General features: G+C 43.8%; 1 protein-coding gene across 2 annotated transcripts in view; it reads left to right on the top strand.

Annotated features, from left to right (window-relative positions):
• The window catches only part of TMC7 (transmembrane channel like 7), a 40431-nt gene extending 13387 nt beyond the window's left edge, over positions 1-27044 (top strand). For both annotated transcript variants that reach the window (XM_033101986.1, XM_033101987.1), the window contains 14 exons: positions 235-383; positions 1088-1255; positions 3839-3921; positions 8335-8480; positions 11686-11833; positions 12743-12916; positions 13987-14144; positions 16227-16344; positions 16656-16753; positions 18369-18555; positions 20392-20522; positions 23364-23519; positions 24918-24996; positions 25806-27044. In XM_033101986.1, coding sequence (XP_032957877.1) covers positions 235-383; positions 1088-1255; positions 3839-3921; positions 8335-8480; positions 11686-11833; positions 12743-12916; positions 13987-14144; positions 16227-16344; positions 16656-16753; positions 18369-18555; positions 20392-20522; positions 23364-23519; positions 24918-24996; positions 25806-25871 — 1861 coding nt within the window. In that variant the 3' untranslated portion in view covers positions 25872-27044. The remainder of the gene's footprint in view (positions 1-234; positions 384-1087; positions 1256-3838; positions 3922-8334; positions 8481-11685; positions 11834-12742; positions 12917-13986; positions 14145-16226; positions 16345-16655; positions 16754-18368; positions 18556-20391; positions 20523-23363; positions 23520-24917; positions 24997-25805) is intronic.
• The last annotated feature ends 136 nt before the right edge of the window (positions 27045-27180 follow it).

Raw genomic sequence — 27180 nt, 5'->3', positions numbered from 1 at the left:
CATTCATTTGGGATAGCTATGTAGGAGTAGAGTTGCTGGGTCATGTGATAATTCTATGTTTAACTTTCTGAGGAATGGCCAACACTGTTTTCCCTAGTGGCCACACAACTTTACATCCCCACCAGCAATATAGGAGGGCTCCAGGTTTTCCACATCCTCTGTGCTGCGGTTTTATTTGATGCTGGGGTGTGGCGATGTTTCCACGGTCATTGTCATGTTCATTTTTCAATGCAGGGACATTCAGGAAACCCAGATGAAGTATTTATCTGAGTGGGACCAATGGAAACGGTATAGCAGCAAGTCTTGGAAGAGGTTCAGAGAGAAGGCTCGGGAGATGGCGGCCCACCTGGAGCTGTGGCGGGAGGACATCCGCAGCATAGATGGTACGTGCCACACACACTGCAGAAGTCCCCAGTGCCTGAGGGGAGAGTACAGCGTTGTGCTCACTAACCTGGAGCTGAAACCTAACATTGCCTTTCGTGATGAATATGGGCGACACCACAGTTAGCATGGGCAGAACCTGTGTCTTTGTCCCCAGGAAGATCACAGATGTTTTCCTACCCCTTCCAGCTGTCGTTATCTTGGAAGACCACGTATGCTTATCACTGCTTTGAAATTGCAGCCGTTGTCAGGTCTGCCACGCATCTTGGTATTTAATGGGCTAATGGAGATGAGCGTGTGATGCTATCCCGAATTTGGTTTTGAATATGATGCTAAGCACATGTCCATTTGTATTTTGTGCATTTAAAACATTATCCTGAGATGGGGTTTCCCAGACTGCCACCTGTGCCCGGGGCCCTGAAGATAATGAGAATCCCTACTTTTTCATAATGGTGACAAGGAGATACACAGTATTGCAGTAGGCAGCTCGGGCTGCCATGAGTGTAGATTTACAAGTGCAGGTTTAAACCATGAGGAAGTAGAGCCTTTCAGGTGCTACCAAGAGTAGAAAAATCAAAATGTTTCTTCCCCCTTTCCCCACCGAGATTCCTCCCACTTCAGCCCTCGGTGGCTGATTGAATCTCCAGTGGGGAGTGGGGTCGATACTCCGTCGATACTCACTGATGTCTGGATTTCTTTTTTCCAGGGAAATTTGGCACTGGCATTCAGTCGTATTTCTCCTTCTTACGGTTTCTGGTGTTGCTGAATTTAGTGATCTTTCTGATCATCTTTCTGCTGGTTTTGCTGCCCATCTTGCTCACCGAATACAAGATTACCAACAGCAGCTTTGTGTTCATTCCATCCAAAGCCATGGGTGAGTCTAAGGCCTGGTTTGCCCTGAAGAGTGCGCTGTCACCGTGTCCCTGGCTACAATGCTTCCTTCTGTAGGAAGCTTCGTGTTCTTAGTGACTATTAGTCAGGATGGGCTAGGTTATGCTACAAAAACAAATGACCCCACGACTTCCAGCACCTGATAACCATAAAGGTTTCTTTCTTGCTCACAGTACATGTCCAGCACTGTTTGGTGGTGGCTTTGTGCCATCTTATCTTCACTCTGGAGCCCAAGCGGATGGACCAGCCTTTGTGTGGAACCTTGGCAGCCACTATGTACAAAGGAAAAAGAGCCATGACAAACAGGCTGACTCCTAAAACTTTTGCCTGGAGATGACACATGTCATTTCTGCCACATATCATTAGCCAAAGCAAGTCATTTGGCCACTCCTGAGTTCGGCAAGGCATTTGGGAAAAGAACCGCAGGGTCGGAAAGTGGAATATTTAGCAAACATAGTACAATCTACTCCGGTGGTTTTATTTCCAGACTTTCGTTTCTAATAAGGGTGATGCTTGGGGCTACTGTTTATTACACACCAATCACATGCCAATGGCAAGTGCTGGACCTGTGTCTTCTTACTGAATTCTCCACAGAAGTCAGATCTTCTGGGCATCTTGTTTGTGCTCCGGGCTAGAGGTGGAGACCTCATGCTTCTCTATCACATAACTCCTTTCTCTGGAAGAACCCTCTTCTAGAATCACTGCTGTGGCTCTAAACATCCCATCTCATCATATTTGCTTCTGTCCTAAGTCTGTTACACTTAAAAATAAAATAGCGAGGAAACTCTGACTTAGTTCAGGGCCCTGGCACTCATATTGAGTGCCTACTGTATACCAGATGCTACATTCTCATTTTCTAGTATGTGCGTTTTATGCATATGTGCATTTTACAGATAAATAAACCCTGCTGCTGTATGAAAACCCTGCTTCAGTGTCAAGGCCCAGTTCTGCTAGTGGATTACACTTTCTGAGCCTCGGTTTCCTTATCCATAGAATAATTTAAGTAATATTTAAATATTTAAAGTGGTAATTTATAATATTTACATAAGGTGGTAATTTAAATAATGAGTTGATTTCGTTATTCAAATAACACCTCGCTAATTAATACTTGGCTCATTAAAAAATAATAAATACTTATTTAAATGATGAATAATTGAAAACAATAATATAAATGCTATATTAATATAGAAAATAAAAACACACAATTGTTATTTAAGCAATACTCATAATTTAAAAATGAGTATTAAATATGATAATACAGTGCTCGACACGTGGAAAAACACTCAATAGATGGCAGCTGCTACTTTTCTTTAGTGTTATTTCTTTCTAGGAGACCTGAATGCCATTCTCTCTCCTGTGAATTTGGAGCCCAGGCACTTAACCACTGGCCTCAGCTGCCTGTTCACTTCTCCCTGTAGCTGTAAGCGGGGCCTTGGTCGGAGGGAAGCCCCCTTTCTGGAGAAAATGCAGTGGGACTCTTAGCATGGTCACCACGCATACCTTCTTTCTCATCATTATTTCCTCTGATTCTATCCTCCCCCTGCACACACATGCTTTTATGTTTTTTAACTTACCTAGTGAACTTTGTCCCTTAAGAAAAGGATCGGAAGTCCCTCTCTTCCTTTTCTCACCTTCCATCCCTTCTTGTGACTTTGTAGGGCCTCTCGCTGTGGGCAGAGAGTACTTCCTGCCCCATTGGTCTTGCACTTGGCCATGTGGCTTGTGTTCGTCTAGTGGGGAGTGAGCTTGAAGTGGTTTTGTGTGACTTGCCTTATGACACAAGCCATGAGGAGAGCATCCCCAGGTGAGCCATTTCCTCGTTAGTCTGGGCCCCAGGATGGAGTCATGTGGAGCAGACCTGAGTCCCTCCTGGCTCGGCCCAAATCCAACTGCATGGATTCCAACTGCAGATCCATGAATGGAAAAGTAAATGGTCGGTATGTTAAGTCACTGAGACTTTGAGGTTACGAGTATTTGTTACACAGCAGTAGCTGACTGATACAGAGGGAGTGAGTTAGTTGTTCACGGTTAAGGCAGTGTCACTAAAGTTGGTATTCAGATAATTTCTTGGTTACTTAGACATGTGTAAACAGATGCATTTTTCAAAGGAAACTGCATATTTATTTACACACACATAGAAATCTTTTAGAATTAGATATGCTTAAAGGGGATTAACAAGTATAGCAGTCACATATTCCAAAATATGTGCACACATGAACCCCAAAACAAAATAAGCAGAAAACACAAACTGTAAGTGAACCCACATGCAAAATGTGTAGAAAAAACACACTTCTCCAGATGTTTAGGAAGAATAGTGCTGCTGTACTTGGTGCTTTGACGTCTGGTCTACAAACAGAAAATCACAAATATATTAGGTTGGTGTAACAGTAATTGTGGTTTTTGCAATTTTTAACCTTTTAAACTGCAATTACTGTTTTACCAACCTAATGCAAACACACCCATACACAAATATGCCAAAATGTGTGACACACCTAAATGTGTACACAGACGCAAACTGTGATTGACAGGTTACAGACTCTGATGTTCTTGTTTTTGTCTTTTGCAGATACTCAGTGCACAGTCTACCCCAGAAGCAGCTCTGGACTGGTTTACTTTTACACTTACATCATAGACTTGCTCTCTGGCACTGTAAGTACTGAACATAATTCTGTATTTGGGCCCTCAGTATCCTGCGAATAGGTTCATTGAAACACCGGCTTCCTGAATGTCTTCAGGGAGAGCCAAACACAGTAAAAGAAACAGGATTTGCAGTGACCTCATATGCAGGAACAAGGCCCACCCAGCTCCTGCTAGCATACACAAGCAATGTGCTTTGTCACTTGCAGCCATTGTCTTTTTCTTGGTCCCTGCCCACTTCGTATTGACCTGCAACAAAATGCTGAGTTCCCCCATAGAAAGGAGTTTTAGTGAAAGTGAACACAGTTAGAATTTATTTGATTTCTCTGACATTGAGAAACCTTCCATTTTGGGGTCCTAGACTAACTGGATGAAAACTGTGGCTCTTCCCAGAAATCATGCGTGATGCACACACATGCCCATACACACCACGTTTTTACACATACATACATAGTCATTTCCTGGAACCCTTTAAAAGTCTATTAATCCTAGGATAACACCCCCTGCTCTAAAGTGGAATTGATCTCATCCTTCTTACAGTAGTTCCAAGAGGTTTCTTTGAAGCTTCTGAAAAATGATTTTTTGTGAGTTTCCTTTTTTTTTTTTTTAATCCCACTTATTTTTTTAGCAAATAAGATCACTGTGGGAAGTGACCCTCTCTGCCCTCTAGAATTAATTTCGACACTGTTTCTTAATTTCGACACTGTTGACACTTAGGGCCCAGTAATTCTCTGTTGTGGAGCCGTCCGTGTATTGTAGGATGTTTAGCGGCGTCTGTGGCTTCCATCTACTAGAAGCCAGTAGCAGTTCCACAGCTGTGACAACCAAAAATGTCTCCAGACATTGCTACATGTTTTCTGGGGGATGAAATTGTCCCTAGTTGAGAACCACTTCTTTTGATGTTTCAACAATACAAGCATATGAACATACCTTTCTGAAAGTTACTGGTAGGAAAATGCCATGTCATTGAACTTCCATCTTTCTGAATAAATAAGTAGAAAGTATTGAATTTGTCTGTTGCATTTGATTCTGAAAAAGTTGTACTTACATCTCTGACGTGTTCCCAAAACAGCTGAGTGGAATTGTCAAGTGGGTGTTGAAATGTCCACTCTGCAAGGAGAAAAGAAACTCAGCGACTCACTCAAGGTCACACTGCTAGTGAAAGCAAAGTGGGATCAAATCCCGGGACTGCTATTGGCCCCATTTCTTTCGATTACATCCCAAAAGTGAAATTTATTTGTAGATCTCCACACATCGTAACCTTTTTCCTTATAGGAAAGATTTTTAGGAGACTTAGATGCATTGGATCATCAGTGTTCAATAAAATATGCCTGATACAGAACAGCCTCGTCCAAAAGAATTTTCTACAGTGATGAGAAAGTTCTGGAACTGTGTGTTAAAACGCGATAGTTACTAACTCTTGAACCTTTGAAGTAGGGTAATGGGAGACTGAATTTTAATTTGATTATCCAGAATTTAAATGTAAATAGAGAGATCTAACAGTAGTTTGTCTTTGCTGAAAACAATTAAGTCAAACTCTGTGAAATCAGAAAAATTATTTTCCTGGCCCAGTGGACCTTTGCCCTGTACTGCTGCATTATTTTCAGGGAAGAGATTAGTGGCAGCCCTGATATCAACCCCGGGCCAATAGAAACAGGTGTCATGTCATTGGGCAAGTTTTAATGGCCTGTGTGCCCCACCTTTGGGAGAGTTAACAACAAGATGGAGTCTTCTGTTTCTACATTTATTTTTCTATTTAAAAATTTACTTTCCTATTAAAAAAATTACTCAGTTGTCATAAAAAATATAAACTATAAAGACTTAAAGTACCCCTCCCCAGAGGTCACTAACCTTTAACACCGTGGTTCTTAGCTTTCTCACCCTTGCTTATGCACTGGCATGGTCTTGCTTAATATTTTATAATTTGGATTTTCCTTGATCTAACCAGGCCCCTCTCGATGGACGTTTAGATTGCTTCCATCTTCCTTGTTTATAAACAATGCTGTGGTGAACATCTCCACTTCCTACACTGCTTCTGCTTTTATGAGTTTCTCTTCTCGCTCTCCTGGACTTTGCCTGCCATCCAAGGAGGAATTTGAAGTGTTCAAATACTCTTTCCTTAAGAAGTCTGTGCTGTATTTCCACACAGGTCCCCTTCCTTCCTTCTTTCTTCCCTTCCTCCCTCCTTCCTTTTCTTTTCTTTCTCTTTCTTTCCCTCTCTCTCCTCTTTTGCTGACAGCTTTATTGAGATATAACTTACCTACCATAGAAGTCACCCATTTAAAATGTTCGATTCAGTGGTTTTCAGTCTATTCACTGAGTTGTGCAGCCATCACCTCAGTCAATTTTGGAACATTTTCATCATCTCAAAAGGAAATTCCATGCTCTTTAGCTATCACTTCCCAATCCCCCTGACCAGCCCTAAGCAACTTCCTGTCTCTATGAAATGCTTAGTCTGGACTTTTCATGTAAATGGAATCATGTAACGTGGTCTTTTGTCTCTGGCTTCCTTCACTTGGCATGTTTTTAAGGTCCATCCACACTGGAGCCTCTGTCGGTCTTTCAGGCCTTGTTATAGCCAAATAAGATTCCATTGTATGGAAATAGCACATTTTGGTTATCCATTCATGATGGACATTTGGATTGTTGTTTCCACCTTTTGGCTATTATGAATAATGCTGTGATGAACATTCTTGTGTGAGTTTTTGTGTAGCCATGTTTTCACTTCTTTGGGGATATATACCCAGGAGTGGAATCACTGGATCAAATGGTAACTCTATGTTTGATTTTTTGAGGAACTGCCAGACTTTTCCAAAATGGCTGCACCATTTTGCCTTCTCATCAGCAATGTATGAGGTTCTGATGGCTCCATGTCTTTGTCAACACTTGCTATTGCTTGACTTTTTTATTATGGCCGCCCTGGTTTGTTTGAAAGGGAATTTCTTTGTGGTTTTGATCTGCATTTCCCTAATGACTAATGCTGTTGAGTATCTTTTCATGTGGCTATTGGCCATTGTATATCTTCTTTGAATAAATATCGAGTTTGGACCTTTTTCCATTTTTAAATCAGATTATCTTTTTATTGTTGAGTTATAAGAGTTCTTTATATATTCTAGACACAAGTACCTTATTCTTCAGATATGTGATTTACAAATATTTTCTCCCATTCTGTGGATTGCCTTTCATTTTCTTCATCATGTTCTTGCATGATGAAGCACAAAGTTTTTAATTTTGATGAAGCCCAATTTATTTTTTCTTTTATTGCTTGTGCTTTTGGTGTCATATCTAAAATCCATTGCCAAATCCAAGGTCATGAAAATTTAGCTCTCTATTTACTTTTAGGAGTTGTATAGCTTTGGGTCTTACAGTAGGTCTTTGATCCATTTAAGATTACTTTTATATATGGTGCAAGGTAGGGGTTCAAGTTCATTTCCTTGTATGTGGTTGTCCAGTTGTCTCAGCACCATTTCTTGAAAAGACTATTCTTTCCCCTTGTCAAAAATCAATTGACGGGGTGGCCGATTGGTTCAGTGGTTAGAGCACAGGGCTTATAACACCAAAGTCACCGGTTCGATTCCCACATGGGCCAATGAGCTGTGCCTTCCGCATTAGACTGAAGGCAACGACTTGACCTGGAGCTGAGCTGCGCCCCCACAACTAGATTGAAAACAACAACTTGACATGGAGCTGATGGGTCCTAGAAAAACACACTGTGCCCCAATATTCCCCAATAAAAATTAAAAAAAAAAAATCAATTGACCATATATGTGTGGGTTCATTTTTGGACTCAGTTCTGTTCGATTGCTCGATATATATGTCTTTTCGTATGCTAGTGCCACACTATTTTGCTTACTGTTGTTTTGAAGTCAGTTTTGAAATTGACATGTGAGTCGTCCAACTTTGTTCTTCTTTTTCAAGATTGTTTAGGCAATTCTGGGTCCCTTGCAATTCCATATGAATTCTAGGATTAGATTGTCAGTTTCTACAAAGAAGCCAGAGGGGATTCTGATAGGGTTGTGTTGAATCTGCACATCAATTTGGGGAGCATTGCCGTGGATCTTCTGATTCATAAATATGGGATGTTTTTCCATTTATTTAGGTCTTTAAACATTTTTTTCATATAAGATTTCCATCTCACTTGTTAAATCGATTCCTACGTATAGTATTCTTTTTGCTGTTATTGCACATGAAATTGTTTTGTTAATTTCATTTTTGGATCCTACACCTGTATTTTTAGTGCTTAGGTTTTGGCTGTGCTTTATTCCCCAAACGTTGACTGAGTACCCCTTGTACCTCCGAGGTTGTTCCAGTATCTGGGGATAATAATAATGACACCGGAATGTGAATTCTTGAGGCAGAGGCTGGTCTCTTGGTTCCCTGCAGTGAACTCACCAGTCTGACCTCATGCCCTTGGCTTTGTTTCAGGGTTTCTTGGAGGAGACCAGCCTCTTTTATGGGCGTTACACCATTGACGGGGTGAAATTTCAGAACTTCACCTATGATCTGCCCCTGGCTTATTTGTTAAGCACAATTGCCTACCTGGCGCTGAGCCTTCTTTGGATCGTGAAGAGGTAATGTTTGATCTTATCACTGTGTTTTCTTTCAGTTACACTGATGGCTGGAGTTTATTGGAGGTCATGGACTCTGCGAACCATTGCCCAACGGATTAGCAGGATCCAGGGTTGGGCTTTGTGGGGGAAAGTTTTGTGGGTGTGTTGGAGGCTGTGGAAACCTGGAGGTGATGGAGACAGGCTCTGGGAGCTGGCACAGCAGCCTGAGTTCTTCACTCATTATCGTGCCCGTTTGCCACGGCCATTCTCCCTCCCTAACCTTATCTTTGATCTGGTGTGTATGCTAACCAGGTCTCTCTTGGGTTGCGAATGGCAGAAACCCAACTCTAACTAACTGGGACAAAGAGCAATTGAGTGGCTCAGGGAACCAAGGAAGGGAAGAAACTTTAATTAGAAGAAGGACAAGGAGACAAGTATGGCTTTGAAACATCTAAAAGCAAGAGCTCCTTCGTCTCTAATTCTCCTGGGGGCAGCTTCCTTATGTGGACTCTCTGAGTCACTAGTTCTGAAATCCTTTGAGGAGACTTATTGGTTCTGCTTCCTTCAGGTACCCAACCCTGACCCTTCAACCATGGCCAGTGGGTTAGGGTAACGGGAAAACATGGCGTTTTCTATGGTAGACAGCTGGTTGAGTGGGAGACGCTCATTCCCAAGAAAAGAAAAGCGAGGAATATGAATTACTTGAATGACTAACAGACAACTTGTCAAAAAGTACGACAGCCCAAACACAGTAGAAGTTATATAACTTTCTTGCATGAAGTTCCGAGTGGGGCACAGATTAGTCGCTCTGTGACTCGAGTTGGCCTGGGTTCAGCCATCTTCAGTGTGTGGCTCTGAGGTTCGTCTTGGGGGCTGGGAGGGAGAACAACCATGGAGGAGGTTCACGTGGAAGGTGTTTATGGGCTACGACCCACATCACTCAGATTCCATTGGCTCCAGCTTCGTCACATGACCACAGTGACCTGCAGGAGAGGTGTCCCTGGCTGGCAGCCACTGCTCAGCCCTAACACTGAACTAGGGAAGGGAAACCACACGTTTCTGAGGGACGGCTTGCTGTCTCTGCCCCAAGGGGGTTGCTTGGCAGACAGGGTCGGGATGGGCACCTCTCTTTCCCACTTCATTGTCACGTGAGAGCATGAGCGGGCCTAGAAGCCAGATGTAAAAGAGACCAGGATGATGGGGTCTGAGTTTGTCAAACTCCGTGGAGACCAGGGTTCGCCACCCCAGAGAAAGCCCTATAGCCCAGCTGGGCTCTCATCTCCTGAGTCAGAAGCTATGAGATGAAAATGACCTGCTGTGAGTCCATTCCCCACCCAGACGGGCAGCGTGTGGATGAGAAGGAGCCATGGCTCATTTGGAGGGGCAGAGATGTGCTTGGTAAAGAAATGTGGGTTGATTGGGGTTCTGGCTTTGCTGCTCTGTGATGACGGCAGAGGCAGATGCAAGTTTATGGACCTGCAGTTTAGACGATTTGGAGGGGCCCTCTTTAAGACAAAGAATGGAAAAATATCTTTTGTAGGTTCTGAAAAAATAAAAACAACAGGATCATAGGAACCCATTGCTACAGGTGCTCCCAGGGCCTTGGAAGGGGCCCCAAAGAAAAAATAAGCTTTATGAGCCGAATAGTGAATCCACCCCCAGATCTTCTCAAGCTCCTCGCCTCAGCGCCTCGATTGCTTCCTGGGAAGACAGGAGGGAGGGCTGGGTGTGATGTAACCGGGACATGCCCACCTGGGAGGAGGAAGTGCTACGGAGTGGCAAAGAGCAGGACTTTGGGATCCAGAGACCACAGTTCGAACGTCACTTTTCCTCTTAAATCTCACTTTCTTCATCTATGAAATGTGCACACCTGCTTGATGGGGGATTCACTGAAACAAGGCAGATAAAGAACGTTGCACTGGGCCTGGCGCCTGGTAAACCTTTACTAAATTAAAATCGTCGTCGTCGTCATCGTCATCGTCAAATTTGTTTCCGGTTCTGCCACTAACTCGATTCTAGGGAAATAATTTTCTCTTCTCTGCACCTTAGCTTTCTCATCTGTAAATTTTCTCTTCTCTGCACCTTAGCTTTCTCATCTGTGGGTTTGGTCTAAATCAGATGTTTTCACCTGGGATGGGACGTCAGCATCACCATGGAGCTTTATAAAATAACACATTTCTGGACCCCACTTGAGCCCCACTGCAGTAAAAATCTCAGGGTGTGAAACCACTTGGGAGTCTGCATTTTGGAAAAGCACCCCAGGGGGTTCTGGTATAAATCTGGCAGAATGACTTATTGCTATAATTCCTTCCACTTCTTATTGTCCTTACAACTCACTAGTAAATCCTAGAACACCCTGTTTCATCTACAGTGGGTGGCATCTGACATATTTGTAGCATTAAGTGCCAAAGTGTATTTTTTCCATGAAAGCATTTGCGTGCATAACAGTTATGAAGTGTGCAACAGAGTTGCATCTGACCTAAACAGCTGCTCGCGAAATATTTGGTTAATTTACTATTTTGGTCATTTATCCATCAATTGGATAGTGGCCGTATTATGGTCCAGGCATTCTGGATAAAAAGGTAGCAAGGCAGCCAGGGTAACTGTCCTCAAGGAATTTAAAATGTAGTCAGAGTGAAGGGCTATAAGCAGTGAAGAGATAAATAAGATAATTTCAGAGTAGGCTCATTGCTGGGAAGGAAGTGAAAGAGGCTAAGATGAAGTGGGGGGGCGGTCACAGCTTTAGATGGGGTGGTGGTGAATCCATGGAGGGACAATTTGAGCCGAAACCTGAAAGATGGGAAGAAAGCAGCCACAGGAGGAGTCAGGGAAGAACTGTCCCAGGAGAGGGTAGCAGGAACTTTAAGGATAAAGGTCCTGAGGCAGGGGTAGAGGTTTGCATGTTTATGAAAAGGAGAAAAAGCCAGTGTAGTATCAGCAGAGTGGCCATCAGGGAGAAAAGATGGCATCATGCAGGACCGCTAGCCTGTGTTAACGAGTTTGGGTTCTCTGAGAAGAGCCATCGGGTGGATGAAAGGAAATGATTTTCAATATAACGAGATGCCTGGTTAGCTGCCATGTATATTTAGGATGGTCCAACACCTGACCGTGTCAGAATGGGGGGAACAGGCAGCTATGTGTAACTGTTTTATTCCAGACAAAGCCCATCTGTGGCCTGTATTTTGTTGTTGTTCTGATCAGAAGCATGATTGTGTTTTGTGGTCAGGTCGGTGGAGGGCTTCAAAATCAGCCTGATCCGGAGTGAGGAACATTCTCAGAGTTACTGCAACAAGATCTTTGCCGGCTGGGACTTCTGTATCACCAGCCGCAGCATGGCTGACCTGAAACACAGCAGTCTGCGATATGAGCTTCGAGTGAGTGCTGCTGGGGTTTCCTCCGTGGCTTCCTTGCCAGAATGGTCATGTCTTGGGAGGCAGGTGTGCAGCTTGCAGAGGAGGGAGGTGGGGGCCCGGTGGTCCCCAGTGCTTAGCAAGTCTCTCCTTTGTGGTTTTCCAGAGCTTTTTGCAGCTCACAGCTTCCTGGGGTTGATCACTTTAGGCTCAAGCATGGAGCTGGTGCAGTGGGGCTGGGAAGAGAGATGGGGACATGCCAGCAGGTACGAGGAGATGGTGCCTTCCTTCTTCCTTTGTCACCCTGGTTATTTTTCTACTGTGTGAGAACCTGTCATAAACATGGCTTATACCAGAAGGAATAAGACTAAGGACGGAATACTAGGATGATAAAGTTGAGTGGAGAGAATGTGAAAAAGTAGAAGAGAATTTCTAAAGCTAATAAGGAGAGAAGGCGTCATAAATAGCATCGTGATCAAACCTACCGGGGGGGAAAAAAGGGAGGAGGGGACAGTTACATCAAAGCGGAATAAAGTAAGATGAAGAAAACAAATCAAATGCGTTATTTGTTAGACTAAATATGAATAGATTGAATTCTTCTATTAGAAACAGATTGGGTTAGAAAAACAAACAAACCACCCACCTATATACTGTTTAAAGAAATAACATATACAATATATATAAGTAATGTCGTGACTAGCTTATAGTTCTCTTTTCACATTTAATGCAAAGTCTAATTGAATACTTAAATAGGTGGTGCTCCCTTGACTTAAGCCTTATGTAGTAGACATGCAAACTAGTTAGGTTTCATCTGGAAGGTGTCTTGGGGGAGATGAATATTGAAGGGGAGTCTAAAAGATGGAGAGGGAGTGTTATGGTGATGAAATAGAGGTTCCACCCCTGACTCACAAATGAGTTTTCTTTGGTCCTTAGGCCGACCTGGAGGAAGAAAGAATACGGCAGAAAATAGCAGAAAGGACCTCAGAAGAAACAATACGGATTTACTCTTTGAGACTGTTTTTGAACTGTATTGTGCTGGCCGTCCTAGCAGCATGCTTTTATGCAATCTATAGAGCAACTATATTCTCGCAGGAACACATGAAAAAAGTAAGGACTGCATGAAAGTCAATTTAGCTTTTACTCTGGTTGGACGTTATGCTAAGTGCCTTGTAAACCTCTGAGACAGATACCATCATCACTTCTATTTTACGTACAGGGATACAAATTTGGCTGATATGACAGAGAACCAAAATTCAGAGGTGACCAATTTCCACTTAAAAAAAAAAAAATCCAAAATGGAGTATTTGGGATACCTATTCCTCTTGGAATTCACAAATTCAAATCCAGCTGAACTGCCTGATGTAATCCCCAAGTTCTCTACTTACCTCGTTGGGGCCTCAGTTTACCCAAAATAATAGTGGTTTTTAAAAACCCAAGTTGGTTGTGCCTCTGCTTCATGAAGTCAATCATCAGGAGCCCAGGTTCCTTCCATCTGTGGCTCTGCCATCCTTATGGTGTGACCCTCTTCTGTGTAGTACTTGATAGTTTCCCACATCCACATTCCAGCCAATGGAAAGGAGATGGAGAGGGCACACCCCTCCCCTTCAAGGTCATGACCTGGAGGTTGCACTTAAAACTTCTACTCACATCCCTTTGGCCAGAATTTAGTCAGATGGCTATACCTAGCTGTAAGGGAGGCCGGGACATTTAGTTTTATCTGCGTAGCCATATCTGTGGCTAAATAGTCTATTATTATGAAAGAAAGAGAATGGCTAATCTAAGTCAATTAGTATCACAGCCTTGAAAATACTTACATTGACCATTGATACATGGATTTTTTTATACCTCACCTAAATTAATCCAATAGAGCTCATTTTTCTTCTAGTATGGTGTTAGCTAACGTTTCTTCTATTTGAACACCTGAGGAAGGAGATGGCTCGTGGTAGGGGCCATGTTGAATGACATACGAATTTCATTTTGTTTTTTTGCTAGTAAACACGTATAGTTGAGTTCTTTTTTTTCTTCCAGTTTTATTGAGGTATAATCGACATATAGCCCCATGTACGTTTAAGGTGTACAGTGTAATGACATAGGTATAGCTGAGTTCTTTTAAGGTCGACTCATTTGTGACATAACCTTCCTTATTATACTCTTGACCAGTTTTCTTATCTTCATAGGAAATTGACAAGATGATTTTTGGAGAGAACCTCTTGATATTGTACCTGCCTTCTATCGTGATCACGCTGGCCAATTTTGTCACCCCAATGATCTTCGCCAAGATCATCCACTATGAGGATTATTCCCCAGGCTTTGAGATCCGGCTGACAATCCTTAGGTAATGCCTAGACATGCCACGCAGATCACCAACCACTTGCCTGCTCCCTTGCCCTTGGCAGACATTGCTCATCAATTGTGGCACCTTTTCCTGCTGAGCCAAGAAGCCCCTTCAACATTCCGACAATCCCCATGAATGAATTAGACTTTGCACGTGCGGTGAAATCTATTTGATGTAAGAGTCTACTTATCAATAGTATATTTTTGGTTCATGTATTAGCACTTCGACAGCAGAGGGCATAGGCCCTAGGAGGCGGTGATGCTCTGAAGATGTTCGAAATAACAAGGGGAGTGAGGAAGTAAGAGAGAGAAGGGAAGGCAGCTGACCAAGAATGTTACTGAGCAAGTCGCCGCTGCCTAGCAACTGGGGTCCAGTCCTGCTGGGTAACTCGGAGTTGTGTGGGCAATATCTGAGAGTTTTCCCACCAAACCAGATATTCAGCCTCTACCGCCTAAGGGTGGCCGCTCCCAGAAACATTAAGTCTCCCACACTTCTACCCACTAATCCCACACATGCGCCTTGGGTGGAGAGGTACAAGCACTTGCAGTAAGAACATGAGGCATTTGCTGGAATAGGGAGTGCTGAGAAAATATGCCCAGGTCACCTGCAGTGTGGGCTACAGTTGACTGTTTATAAGTTGCTGTAATATCTCTTCTCCTTTCAAAGAACTACTCTGTGTCGTTTAAAAAATGACAGGCGTAAAGCAGGATGCAGCGAGTCAACCCAAATAAGTTGAAGAGGACCAGGTGGGGGCTGTGTGAAACAAGCTTCTCAAATGTCTCACATTGCATTTGCATATCTTTAAAAAAAGAAAAACACAACTTTTTATTTTAGAAATTTTCAAACGGAACAAATGGTACCACAATCCCCCTTTATGTTCCACTTACCAACGTTTTGCTAGTCTGCTTTCAGCTTCTCCCCCCACTTCTGCTGGAGTGTTTTAAGCAAATCTCAGGCAACAATGTCATTTCACCTGTAAACACTTCAGTATATCCCTAAGTAACAAGGACTTTGTTTATTTTTAACATAACCATCATGACTCCTAATAAAATTAAGTCCGTTCCCTGCTGGAAATGCAGATGGACTTGGACGATTGGTTTGTTCAAACCAGGGTCCAAACAAAGACCACGAGCTATGTTTGGTGGTTATGTCTCTTAAGTCCCTTTTATTCTTTTAAGAATTTCCCCTGCCCTTGTGTTATGCGAGAAACTGGGGTACTTGTCCTGTAGAATGTCCGCTAGTCTGGATTTAGTTCATTGTTTCTTCATGGTGCGTTTTATTTTCTGTACCTATAGTCGCTGTAAACTACTGTGTAGATTCAGACTTGTTGTTAGATTCCGTTTCAGTTTCTGATTTGGAAACCTCGGTGGAGCTGGGTTCTCGCCCCACCGGGAGGCGCGTAGTGTCAGGTGGATACTGAATAATGAGAACAGTGAGCAGATGGTGTGGACTAGCTTCTTCCTTTTTCCCACTTTATGTTTCTGTTTTATTTATTTTTTATTACAAACCACACAATAGAAAAGTATCTTTAAAAAAAATCGCACTTACTATATATACGTTCTTGAATCCTGCTTTCCCAGGCAGCCCTAATCTGCATGGTTCCTCTCGTTCATGCCAACGCTTACACGTTTTGTTTTCTTTTAGAAATAGGATTGCATGGATGCAAAACTCTGCAGTGTACTTTTCCCATTTTCCAATATATCAGACATCTCTCAAAGCTGATAACTTAGGAGATTCAATTCGTTCTTTTTCAGAAATGCATAAAGTTCTGTCGCGTGGCTATATTATCATAGATGCAGGAGTTCCCAGCTTTTTATCTTTTTTTTCTGCGATTTGAAAAAAACAGTGGTAAGATATTAACATGAAGGTTGCCAGTTTTAAGTATACAACTCAGTGGCATTAACTACATTCCCAATGTTGAGCCATCCTCACCACTATCTGTTTCCAAAACTTGCTCATCATCCCAGACAGAAACACGGCCTGTTTGTGGGTTTGCGTCTCTGCTCCCTAGCCCCGTCCCAAGGGCCCAGCCTGCCCCAGGGCCTGTTCTTCCCCTCCTCTCTCCTCCCTCTCTTCCTGCAGGTGTGTCTTCATGCGGCTGGCCACCATCTGTGTGCTGGTCTTCACCCTAGGCTCCAAGATCACATCCTGTGATAACAACTCGTGTGAGCTTTGTGGCTACAACCAAAAACTCTACCCGGTGAGGCTGCGGGGATGGGAGCGTCCTACTGGGTGGGTCATTTGGGAATAACAGGCTCGTGGTCAGAGAACAACCTTGAAGCCACAGGTCTGTGTCCCAGTTGATCCACTCTTGCTGCACGGCAGTCTGGCACACCAGCCACCTCTAAGGGCGTGGAAACCAAAGCCTGTGCTGGAATCCATGGCGGCGTCAGCTGGTGGCCTCCGGAGGCAGCAGGATCTGGGGATGGAAAGGGCGTTGGGAGGAGTCTGAGAACCTGGCTTGCCCTGCCCCAGTCGGGTCTCAGCGTCTCTTCCTGTCTCTGCTTTCAGTGCTGGGAGACCCAAGTTGGGCAGGAAATGTACAAGCTGATGATCTTTGATCTCATTATCATCTTGGCCATGACGCTTTTTGTGGATTTTCCTAGAAAGTAAGTGTGAGGGATACCTCGCTCTTCTCTGCCCCCACTCCTCCCACCCCTGCTCCTGCCCCAGCGGGAGGATCTTCTCACAGCGGCTCTCCATAAAGTGCTGGATGATTCCACAGTCCCTGGAAACCACTGACAACCATACAGTGACGTTCAGACAGTGCCAGGCCATCGGTCCCCCTCAGAGAGGCCACGGGAAGAGCGGAAATGGCACTGCTTTCCATGGGGCTTCAGTGGACATGGCTTCCTGCTGTCAGCACAACCCCGGCGCCTGTCCGTGGAAACCCTCCAAGCCACAGTGGACACCACATTTCCTGGTGTGGGTTCAAGCCCCAGCACTGCCACTTGCTAGTCAGGTGACCTTGGGCAAGTTATGTAAGCACCATGCCTATTTTCCCACCTGTGAAATGGGGATAGTAGCAGTACCCACCCCATAGTATTGGAGGAGGATTAAATGAGAAAACGCAGATGAAAGTGCTAAGAACACTCCAGGCATCAGAACTAGACAGAACGTTCACTGTCACCATGATGATTATTGTTACTATGCCATCATTTTAAAAATTCTCAGCATCTCCTTTAGTGGCCTTAAGTGAAACACTATTCACGTAATCAGTTTTTTACCCATATCTACAAATTCTCCAGGCACGTCAGAGGTCCAGTAGGCCCTGAAAAATAAACATTAAAATAGAAACTTTTCTTTTAAAAAATTACACAAACATGACATGAATATGTGCTTATTGAAAATTCAAAAGTATTTAGAATTTAGGTAAATACAGAAGTCTGGAGAATAGTGGGAGATTTTGTTTGTTGCCGCCCGACTCCTCAGAGGTGGCCGTTGATACACTTTGGGGAAGATCCAGCAGTCCTTGAAAACAAAAACACATTTGCATAAATACATGTATAAGTAGACACACAGTCCTGAGAGAAATATTCTTTCCCCTACCCCTAAATGGGATCACATTACATCCACATAGGTCTGTAGCTTTCTTTTTTGTACCCTCTACAAACAAAATATCATGAACTTTCCACACCAGGACACATGGATTTTCCGCATTCATTTTAAGGACTGTCTAATATTCCACTATATCCATGGCTTATCATTTGTCAGCCCAGTCCCTGCTGATGGGCATATATGTTGTTGCCAGTATTTCTCCTAATACAGTGCCCCAGTGAACAACGGTGTGTGTTTACCTCAGGCCGCTTGCCCTCAGGAAATTTCTGGGATTCCAGCATGCTAGGTGGTAGCGTCCTCACAAGCCATTTTCTGTGTGGATACCCATGACATCTGGGGCTCAATGGCAAGCCAGAGCACAGAGACTGCCCAGGTCATGCATTGTCACCACAAGCTGGTCAGGTAGGTTGTGTTACAATCCCCCCACATTCCAGATGAGAAAAATGAGCCTTGTCGAAATTTATTTGGCTCGCAAGTTGTCGATCTGAGACTAGGACCGTGGTCTTCATGATTCCAGAATTCACTCTGCTGTGAATCTTCTCGATTTGTGACGAACCAGTGTCCATGAGGGATCTGTGTGGAAACAGCCCTGATTTCGGAGACGTGGTTCTGTGGCTGTGGCAGGCGCTTTGTGTCCAAGTGAGAAATGGTCCCATTTGTTTCCAGGCTCCTGGTGACCTACGGTTCCTCTTGGAAGCTGATGCAGTGCTGGGGACAGCAGGAATTTGCCATTCCTGACAATGTTCTGGGGATCGTTTATGGGCAAACCATTTGCTGGATCGGAGCCTTTTTCTCACCCCTTCTCCCTGCCATTGCAACCTTGAAATTCATTGTCATCTTCTATGTGAAAGAGGTAAGGAGGTACCCTGAACCATTCTTGCTTGAATTTGAAAGCTGTCTGTTTGGAGCTCACCTGCATCCTGTCAGATGTATCAAAATGATGTCCCTTATTGGATATATAGATGTATTCTGGCAGAAAGACTGGATGGATTGTCACGTTTTCATAAGTTTGAGAGTTTTGTTAAGAATTGTTTTGCTCCCGTGATTTAAGGGTCAGTTTTATATGTCGTCACTGTTGCAATTGATTGATCAGTTGACTGTGGTACATTTTGGGGATGTTTAAGGGAACGTTGATTCATTTAAATGTTGTAGTTTTCTGTTTGGATTTTTGAGCCAGTGCATGTAGTTCCAGGTCTCAGTTATTTGTGTAGGTTCTTGAACAGCTTGCAGGCCCTATGCACTGTGCTTGAACTAAATGCTTAATGGGAGAAGTGGCCCCGCAGACCACTGACCTATCTGGGCTTGTTCATAAAACTTTTTCCTTTATTATAGAGGCAATGTATGCTCAACATTAAACATTGAAACAGTCCAGATGTGGATTGTTTCATCTCTTCTCCCAGAGGAACCCTCTGTTAACAAGCCCGACGTGTGTTGATTACTTATTATGCTAAGCCCTGAGGATTCAGAAATGGAAATAATAATACTATTAATAATAATGGCGAGGATAATAGCAGATGCTAATAATACCATGTACCCCGACTCTGCTGAACACTTAGGAAGCTGAAGTTCAGACAGGTTAAGTAACTGGTCCAAGGTCACACAGCTTACACGTGACTCCTAGGATTTAAAACCAGGCTTATCTCACTCCAGAGCCACTTAAACGGGTAAGCAGGGCCTTGAATTGGGCAAAACTTTCTGCTGTGATGTTTTGGCCTTTGAAGAGTTTTTGATGCTTTCATTTGAATGAAGTCAGCGAAGGAGAGATGGATGTGAGAAAGGTCTTAGGAACATTTTCCCTTTCCAGAAAACACTGGTTGGCCAGTGGCTTCCCAGTGTGTAGCACAGTAAAGAAAGTGTGGGGACAGTGGTATGGGCCACGGGCACCGGGCAGAGTTCTGACGCTCACTCCAGGCCTGACCGGCCAGTTGCCCCGACACGGGACACTGGGTGCTCTGGGTACTCAGTGACCTCCACTCAGAAGATACTTTGGCTGCTGCTGAAGTCAGAAGAGCCTGATGCCTCTTTGAAAAATATTAAAGAGAAAGTGTATGCTGTGACTATACCTCTCTCCCTCTCCCCACTTGGTATTGCCTTCACGTCGTCTTTCCCTCCGTGGAAATATTTCTTTTTGCTATCAGAAAAAAACAAAAACGCTTGTGAAAAAAATTCAAGGCAAATCTCTCTCAATTTGTTATATATGACGGCAGATCCATTTAATATACATTTAGACCCCTAGAAAGCGTGCGTTTTCAAAACTTTGGTGAGCTATGGGACAGGGTGCTGGAATCGACCTTTCCCATTTCATAGTGCCTTGTAGGACGCAAAGCTCCCTTTCTCGTCCTTTCTAAAGGGTACAGGGTAGACCATGTGTGGATGCACTTTAATCCATGAGGACCCTGAGTGATAGCTCTTTTGCTTGCTCCCATTTACTCCATTATCAACAACTGTAAGCAGTACACCTCCATCCACTACATCTATGTATTTTGGCCCATTTTTCCTATTTTCTCATCAAGATGAATCCCCCAGCGTGGGGATCTGGATTAAACACTTTCCATTCTGGATCTACAGTGCTGACTGCCCTCTAGAAAGGTTAGACCCACTTACATTCCCACCGTAGTGTGTGAATGTGCTCATTTGTTGTCAAGGAGACCGTACTCTGAATTCTTTTTCTTTCTCTCCCTCCCCTTAGATGAGTCTTATTCATACCTGCAGACCGTCCCCAAAGCAGTTCAGAGCATCCAACTCCAATTTCTTCTTCCTGTTGGTGCTGTTGATTGGACTGTGTTTGGCAATAATACCTCTGACAATCAGCATGGCACAGTAAGTACGACTTTGTTTTCTAGAACCTATCCCTGCTTCCTGGCATGTCCTTCTCTCACGTGCAAGGGTCTGTTGCATTCTTCATGGGCTTTCCTCACCGTGTGTCACCTGCGGAGGTCAGTAAGTCGCTCCAGGCTTAGCCAGGCCCACTCTTGCTTGGAAATCTCCCTCTGGATGCTGGAATGTCTTGGTCCATTCTGGAACTTGGACTTGCAGGGTCACCATTGTTTCTAAGAGTGTCAGTTGAGTCTGTCTTACCCAGCTCCCTTTTCCTAAGCCCTGTCTCCTCGTCCTCCGTTTGGATTGTTTTTGTGTTTCTGGTTATGAAAATAATAAATGGTCATTGTAGAAGAAAACCGAGTTTCTTCTACACAGTAGAAGAAAACCGAGTGTAGGATAAAACAGAAAACAGGAAGTCACCCACATTCCTGCCATTGTGGTTGAGGGTTTGCACTTAGCAAACATTTATTTATTACCTTCTATGTGCCAAGCACTATGCTAGATACTAGGGTATAAAGATATTTAACATATGACTCTAGTGTGGAATTTGAAAGGACTGAGGATCAGAAGTTGAGGTTTCGAGCCCCAGTGATGCCAATCCCTAGGGGTTTAACCATTTATACAAGAGGCTGGCAAACTTTTTCTGGAAAGGACAAGAAAGTAAATAATTTAGGCTTTGTGGGCCATGTGGTGTCTTTCGCAGCTATTCAACTCTACTCTGTAGTATCTGGAAAGCAGCCATAGACAATATATAAACTAATGGGTGTGACCCTGTTCCAATAAAACTTTATTTATAAAACAACAAGTGGTGGGCCAGATTTAGCCCATGGGCTCTAGTTTGCCAATCCCTGACTTACACTCTCACGGAATTTCATTTCTTCATCTTTAAATTAAAATCCTTGAACTTTGAATCTCTCTCTTGCATTTTGTTTTTTAAGTAATTTGAATGTATATTTTTATTGTTTTTATTGTTATAGTAATATGTATTATATATAAAAGAATTGCAAATAGTACAGAAGAGTATAACTTAAGAGAAAAAATTGTTCCTCTCCTCACCTTCGTTCCATTCTGCACAGGTAACCACTGTTAATGGTTTATGAATGTTTCTAAAAATTCATTATGAAAAAATGTATTTATTTAAAAAAAATACATATGGAATAATACTGTAATCCTGTTTGGCAGCTTATTTTTTCCTCTTAGTTTTATGTTGTGCCTTTTTCTATGCCAGCACATTTAGGACTCTCATTCTTTAAAAATATTTCTTAGCTTTGACTTAAAAAAAAAAAAAAGAATAAATACATTCACATGGCACAAAACCCAAAAAGCATAAAACAGTATATAGTGGAAATTCATTTTCCAATCCTATTTCCCTACTCCTTACTTAGTTTCTCTCTGGGAGACAGTTATATCTACGTGTGTGTCTGTCTCGGTGGCTCTTTCTTTCTTTCTTTTTTTCTTTCTTTTTCCCCTGCCCTGCCCTCTTTAGTCTTCCATTATATGAGTGGATCATAAATTGTTCATTCATTTTCTTAAACAACACATAGATGATTTTCAGGAATTTGGTTTTTTTGTTGTTTGCTTTTTAAAGATTTTATTAGGGAAGGGAAACAGGACTTTATTGGGAACAGTGTGTACTTCCAGGACTTTTTCTAAGTCAAGTTGTTGTCCTTTCAGTCTTAGTTGTGGAGTACGCAGCTCAGCTCCAGGTCCAGTTGCCGTTGTTAGTTGCAGGGGGCGCAGCCCACCATCCCTTGCGGGAGATGAACCTGCAACCCTGTGGTTGAGAGGATGCACTCCAACCAACTGAGCCATCCAGGAGCTCAAGGTGCCGTGTTCAACCTTAGTTGCAGGGGGCGGAGCCCACCATCCCTTTTGGGAGTCGAGGAATCAACCGGCAACCTTGTGGTTGAGAGCCCACTGGCCCATGTGGGAATCGAACCGGCAGCCTTTGGCATTAGGAGCATGGAGCTCCAACCTCCTGAGCCACTGGGCTGGCCCCAGGAATTTGTTTTTATCATTAAAATAGGATTGTAATAGAAAATCTTATACACAGAACTTTGTCATATGAATGTAGGCAATTCTTTATAGGGCTTAATTTAATTTTTTTCCATTGTAATTTTACTTTTTTCCCTACTTTTTATTTTGAAAACTTTCAAACCTATAGAAAAGTTGAAGAAATAGCCATTGTGAAAACTCATATACCCTTCAACTGACTGTCCCAAATGTTCACATTTTGCTGCAGTTGTTTTCTCTCTCTGTGCATACATTTTTGTGTGTGTGATGAACCATTTAAAATTAAATTGGGGATGCCATGGTGTTTATCCGTAAATACGTGAGTGCAAAGTTCCTAAAACTGAAGACATTCTCCTTCCTATGCGTCCACAATCACATTAGCACACCTCAGAAAATACGAGCATCATATTCCTGCCATTTTCAAATTTCTCCCAGTGTCCCCAAATAGTCTTTCATAGCTTTATTTTTAAAGTGAGGATCTTTCAAGTTTTACCCATTGCTTTTGATCATTATGTCTTTTTAGTCTCTTAATCTTTGATTCTTCAAAGAATCCAGGCCAGTTCCCTCACCTCTACGTTAAGAAACTGGAGACTCATATCCCCACATTCTGGATTTGTCTGATTATTTTCTCACCGTGTCACTGTCCTTCTGTCCTGAATTTCCTGTAAACTGAAAGTCAGGTCTAGAGACATGATGAGATTTGATCAGAATATTCCAGAAAGCCACGAGGTCAGGCGGTTTCTCACAGGTCACTGTGTACAAAGACTTGTGGGTGTTCCAAGGAGGGACCCTCAGCCTCACTGAGCTCCGTGGTCTGTGTCCTGGCAGCATCCCTTCCTCGAAAGCCTGCGGGCCATTCACCAACTTCAACACCACGTGGGATGTGGTCCCCAAGACGGTGAGCACCTTCCCTAGCTCGCTGCAGTCCCTGCTCCACGGCGTCACGTCCGAAGCCTTTGCAGTGCCTTTTTTCATGATCATCTGGTGAGTGAGCACCCCCTGAACCCCTGCGAGTATTTCCCACTGCGGCGCCTGCTCTCCACTGGGGAGCGAGAGCTCACCTTCTGCTCTCGATATGTTACTGAGCCTCTCTGAGCCTCACTTTCCTATCTCTAAAATGGGCACAATAATAGTAATTCTTTCAGGGGGTCATTGAGCAGTAAGATCCCACATGTAAGGCACTTTACCCAATATCCGACATAAAACCCAATAAATGTTGACTGTTATTCATGTTACTGACTATTCACAAAATCACTCGCTCTTTGAAAAAGGAACTGATTCCTGGGCAGAGAGAAGATGACGAGATTAGGAGCATACACTAGATCCCTGGCTCTACCATGAATAAGCTGTCTGGCCTTTGGTCATTACCTGTCCTCTCTGAGCCTTAGTTTCCTTACCTGGAAAAAGGGGATAAGAATGGCCGGTGCCTCATAAGGTTGTGAGCAGAAGGGAATGTGGTGATGCCCATAAAGTGCTTAGCAGAGAACTGGGCCATTAAAGGCTGAGTAAATGACAAGTGTTACATGTGAGAATGACAAGGGTTTTTGCTGCACAGTGATTCGTTTGGGGTGTTAAAGTAATTCTAATCATGGATGTGTACTGAGGGTTTACTGTGTGCTAGACATTGTTCTCATTGCAGTCCGTCAATATTCACGGATTCCTTCCCCCCCCATTCTGTAAATGTACCCACTCACTCATCTTGGGGAACCATTCTCATCTTTGGCTATGGGGACTTCCGAAAGAGTATGGTTGGTGTCACTGATTTCCAATGGCCCTCATTTCCTTAGCTCTGTCTGGGGAAATCGGACAAGAAACCACCTCCCCTTCATGGAATGAGCTTACCTGCTGTTTGCCTGGGGGCTTGCCCTCCCCTGCACTTGTCCTGCTCCCCAAAGATAACAATTTCAACCACCCCCCATGTGAGATCTGGGGCTGCACAGGAAACAGGAACCATTGCCAATTGCTTTGATTAAAAACTATGTTATCTTAGGCTTGGGTTTTACTGTATTATCCCCATTGTACAGATGAAGAAACTGAGGCCAAAGAGCTTCCACAGGGTTCATCCACAGCCAGCTCATGTTGAGCTGAGCTGACTTCCTGGACCAGCTCCTTGTCTTTGCCTGTCATGTTGCGTGTGCCGGGGGGAATATCAACAACTTTTAATAGTAACTTTAAAAAGCAAGGTGTATCACACACAGTCTCTGCGGCCACTGCCAAATAAAAACCCTCTGGCTGTTTCTGATGCCCTCTGCTTGCGAGAGATGGGGGTTTTCTTTTTCGAGCAAGAGTCCCAACTGTTCCAGGTAAAATGTGGCGGGCTGTTTTTCTAGTGGCCTCCAAAGGGTGCAAGCTCCCTAGTGACCTGTCCGCCTTGTGTTGCAGCCTCATTATGTTTTATTTCATCGCCCTGGCCGGAGCACACAAACGGGTGGTCGTCCAGCTCCGAGAGCAGCTGTCCCTGGTAAGGAAGCATGCAGACCCATTGGGCATTTCGGAACCGACACTTTCCCCAGGAACGCTGCGGTTCCCCTCCCCCTACCACTCCCCCAAAACTCTGCCTGCAAGCCGGGCCACCTCCAACATCATTCATTCACGGACTCATTCATTCCTTCCTCGTGTATATTGAGCTTGATATATGACATACACTGTGCTGGGTTACAGTGGTGAAGAAGGGAGACAAGTCTGCTAAAGAAAAAAGATACATTCTGATAGCGAAGACCACTATGAAGAGAACAGAAACACGGGAGTTAGAGTGACAAGGGGGCCCTCTGCTGCTGTAGAGGGTGACCACTGGAGGCCTGTTGGAGGAGGCGACATTGTATAGCTGAGAGCTGAATGATGAGGAACCGATGATGGGAGGTCTTACCGATTAAAGTAACTGGCAGAGGCTAGAGTGAGGGAACGAACGGGGCTGCTGGGGGTCAGGAGGGAGGCTGGGGAGGCCAGATGATGCTGGAATAGCAGCCCGGGTCCCAACACAGCCTGAGGGCGCTCGTCAGACGTATGGGTGCACTTCTGAGCACGCTAGGAAGCCATTGGAGGGTGCGAAGTACAAGTGTGATGGACATTTTTAAAAGATGATTGGCCGCTCTGTGGACGGGGCTGTGGAAGGGACAGGAGCGAAAGAGGCAGGCCAGTTGGGAGGCCATTACAATTGTCCCACGTTTAGGACCCTTGCTCTTGAGTCAGACAGGTAATTTATTAGGTCGAAATGATGATATTTGTTTCCAAATATACCGAATGTGTTCTGGAACCTATTTCTTTTTTCAGGAAAGTCGCGACAAGCGTTATTTAATCCAGAAACTAACGGAAGCCCAGCGGGATGTGAGGAAGTGATTCGACTGGTGGTGAACACACTGCTGCCTGTTGCGTATAAGCTGACTTAGTGACCTGCCAAGCCTACAACGCCCACCTGCGTTTTAAGAGAAATGTTTGAAAATATTTTTTCTGGAGTTCGGCCCTTTCCTGAAGGTGCGTGCAGCTCCGGTGGCCGTGTTTACACAACGCAGCCTGTACTTAGGGCTTTAGTGACTTAAAAAAGCAGGTTCAAACACCAAGTCTTTGCCTGTTGACCAGCCACTCAGTGACTCTACCAAACAACTGACTTATGAAGCCGTTGAAGCTTTTATACCAAAAATGGAGGAGGAGACCTTTTGTATTTGTGAAAGCGTCTGTGTGTCATCTTTTAACGTCAGCTGTAGAGATCATCCGTTCATGAGGCTGGTTCTAGGGGTTTAGGCTGAGAAGTGTTCCTTAAGAAGCAGTGGTGACCCTTTGAATGGTTCTGTAGACTTAAAATGAGACCTCCTTTTTTTTTTTTTAATGAAGATAAAGCCTTGAATCATGATGTTTGGAACAGACAGTGGCTACATGGAGGAGGATGCTTATGTAGTTTCAGCGACTGAGTGATGAGAGAGAAAAGCCATTCCTGCCGTGTAAGTCTCTGAATGGCCTAGACGAAGCCTTCGGAGGAGAAGGGTTGCTACAGGATGGCAGCAACGATTGGTCAGCTCCTGGGGCCTTCTGCCACCACCTTATTACTCAGGAAAGCTGCCTTCAAGGGGCTGGATATTCACAAGCCTTCAGTTCCCTTCTAGGGCTGACTTCAGAGACTTGGCAGAAGGCCTTGTGCCATCCACATTAAGAGGCAGACAGAATTTGTCTCTCACTCTTCCAAATGCCATTTCCCTTCCAGCACTGAGGTCTCTGTTTCTGAAGCACAGTCATTTCAGAGCCAGGCTGGAAAAGGCTCTGTAGTATTTATTTGAGTCGTGGGTTTCTGTGCAAAAGTGTTTGGGGGATGTGTATTGCACGTCTGCCTGTGCCAGTGGACCAATCTAGACTGAATATTCGTTTCTTAAATACACATATACATATTTTAAGGGTTACCATTAGTTGTGCTTAAAATTTTAAATGCATGTGCCTTTATGTGATAAAACATGCAATCTCAAGATTTCCGTTACAGTAAAAAGTATGCACTAAATACCTCATCATAAGCTTACCGAAAGTGATGGCCTAGACGAAGCCTTCGGAGGAGAAGGGTTGCTACAGGATGGCAGCAACGATTGGTCAGCTCCTTAGGGCTTTAGTGACTTAAAAAAGCAGGTTCAAACACCAAGTCTTTGCCTGTTGACCAGCCACTCAG

The sequence above is a fragment of the Rhinolophus ferrumequinum genome (assembly GCF_004115265.2).
Source record: "Rhinolophus ferrumequinum isolate MPI-CBG mRhiFer1 chromosome 15 unlocalized genomic scaffold, mRhiFer1_v1.p scaffold_54_arrow_ctg1_1, whole genome shotgun sequence".
Classification (NCBI taxonomy): Eukaryota; Metazoa; Chordata; class Mammalia; order Chiroptera; family Rhinolophidae; genus Rhinolophus; species Rhinolophus ferrumequinum.
This window is presented reverse-complemented; position numbering and strand designations above follow the sequence as displayed.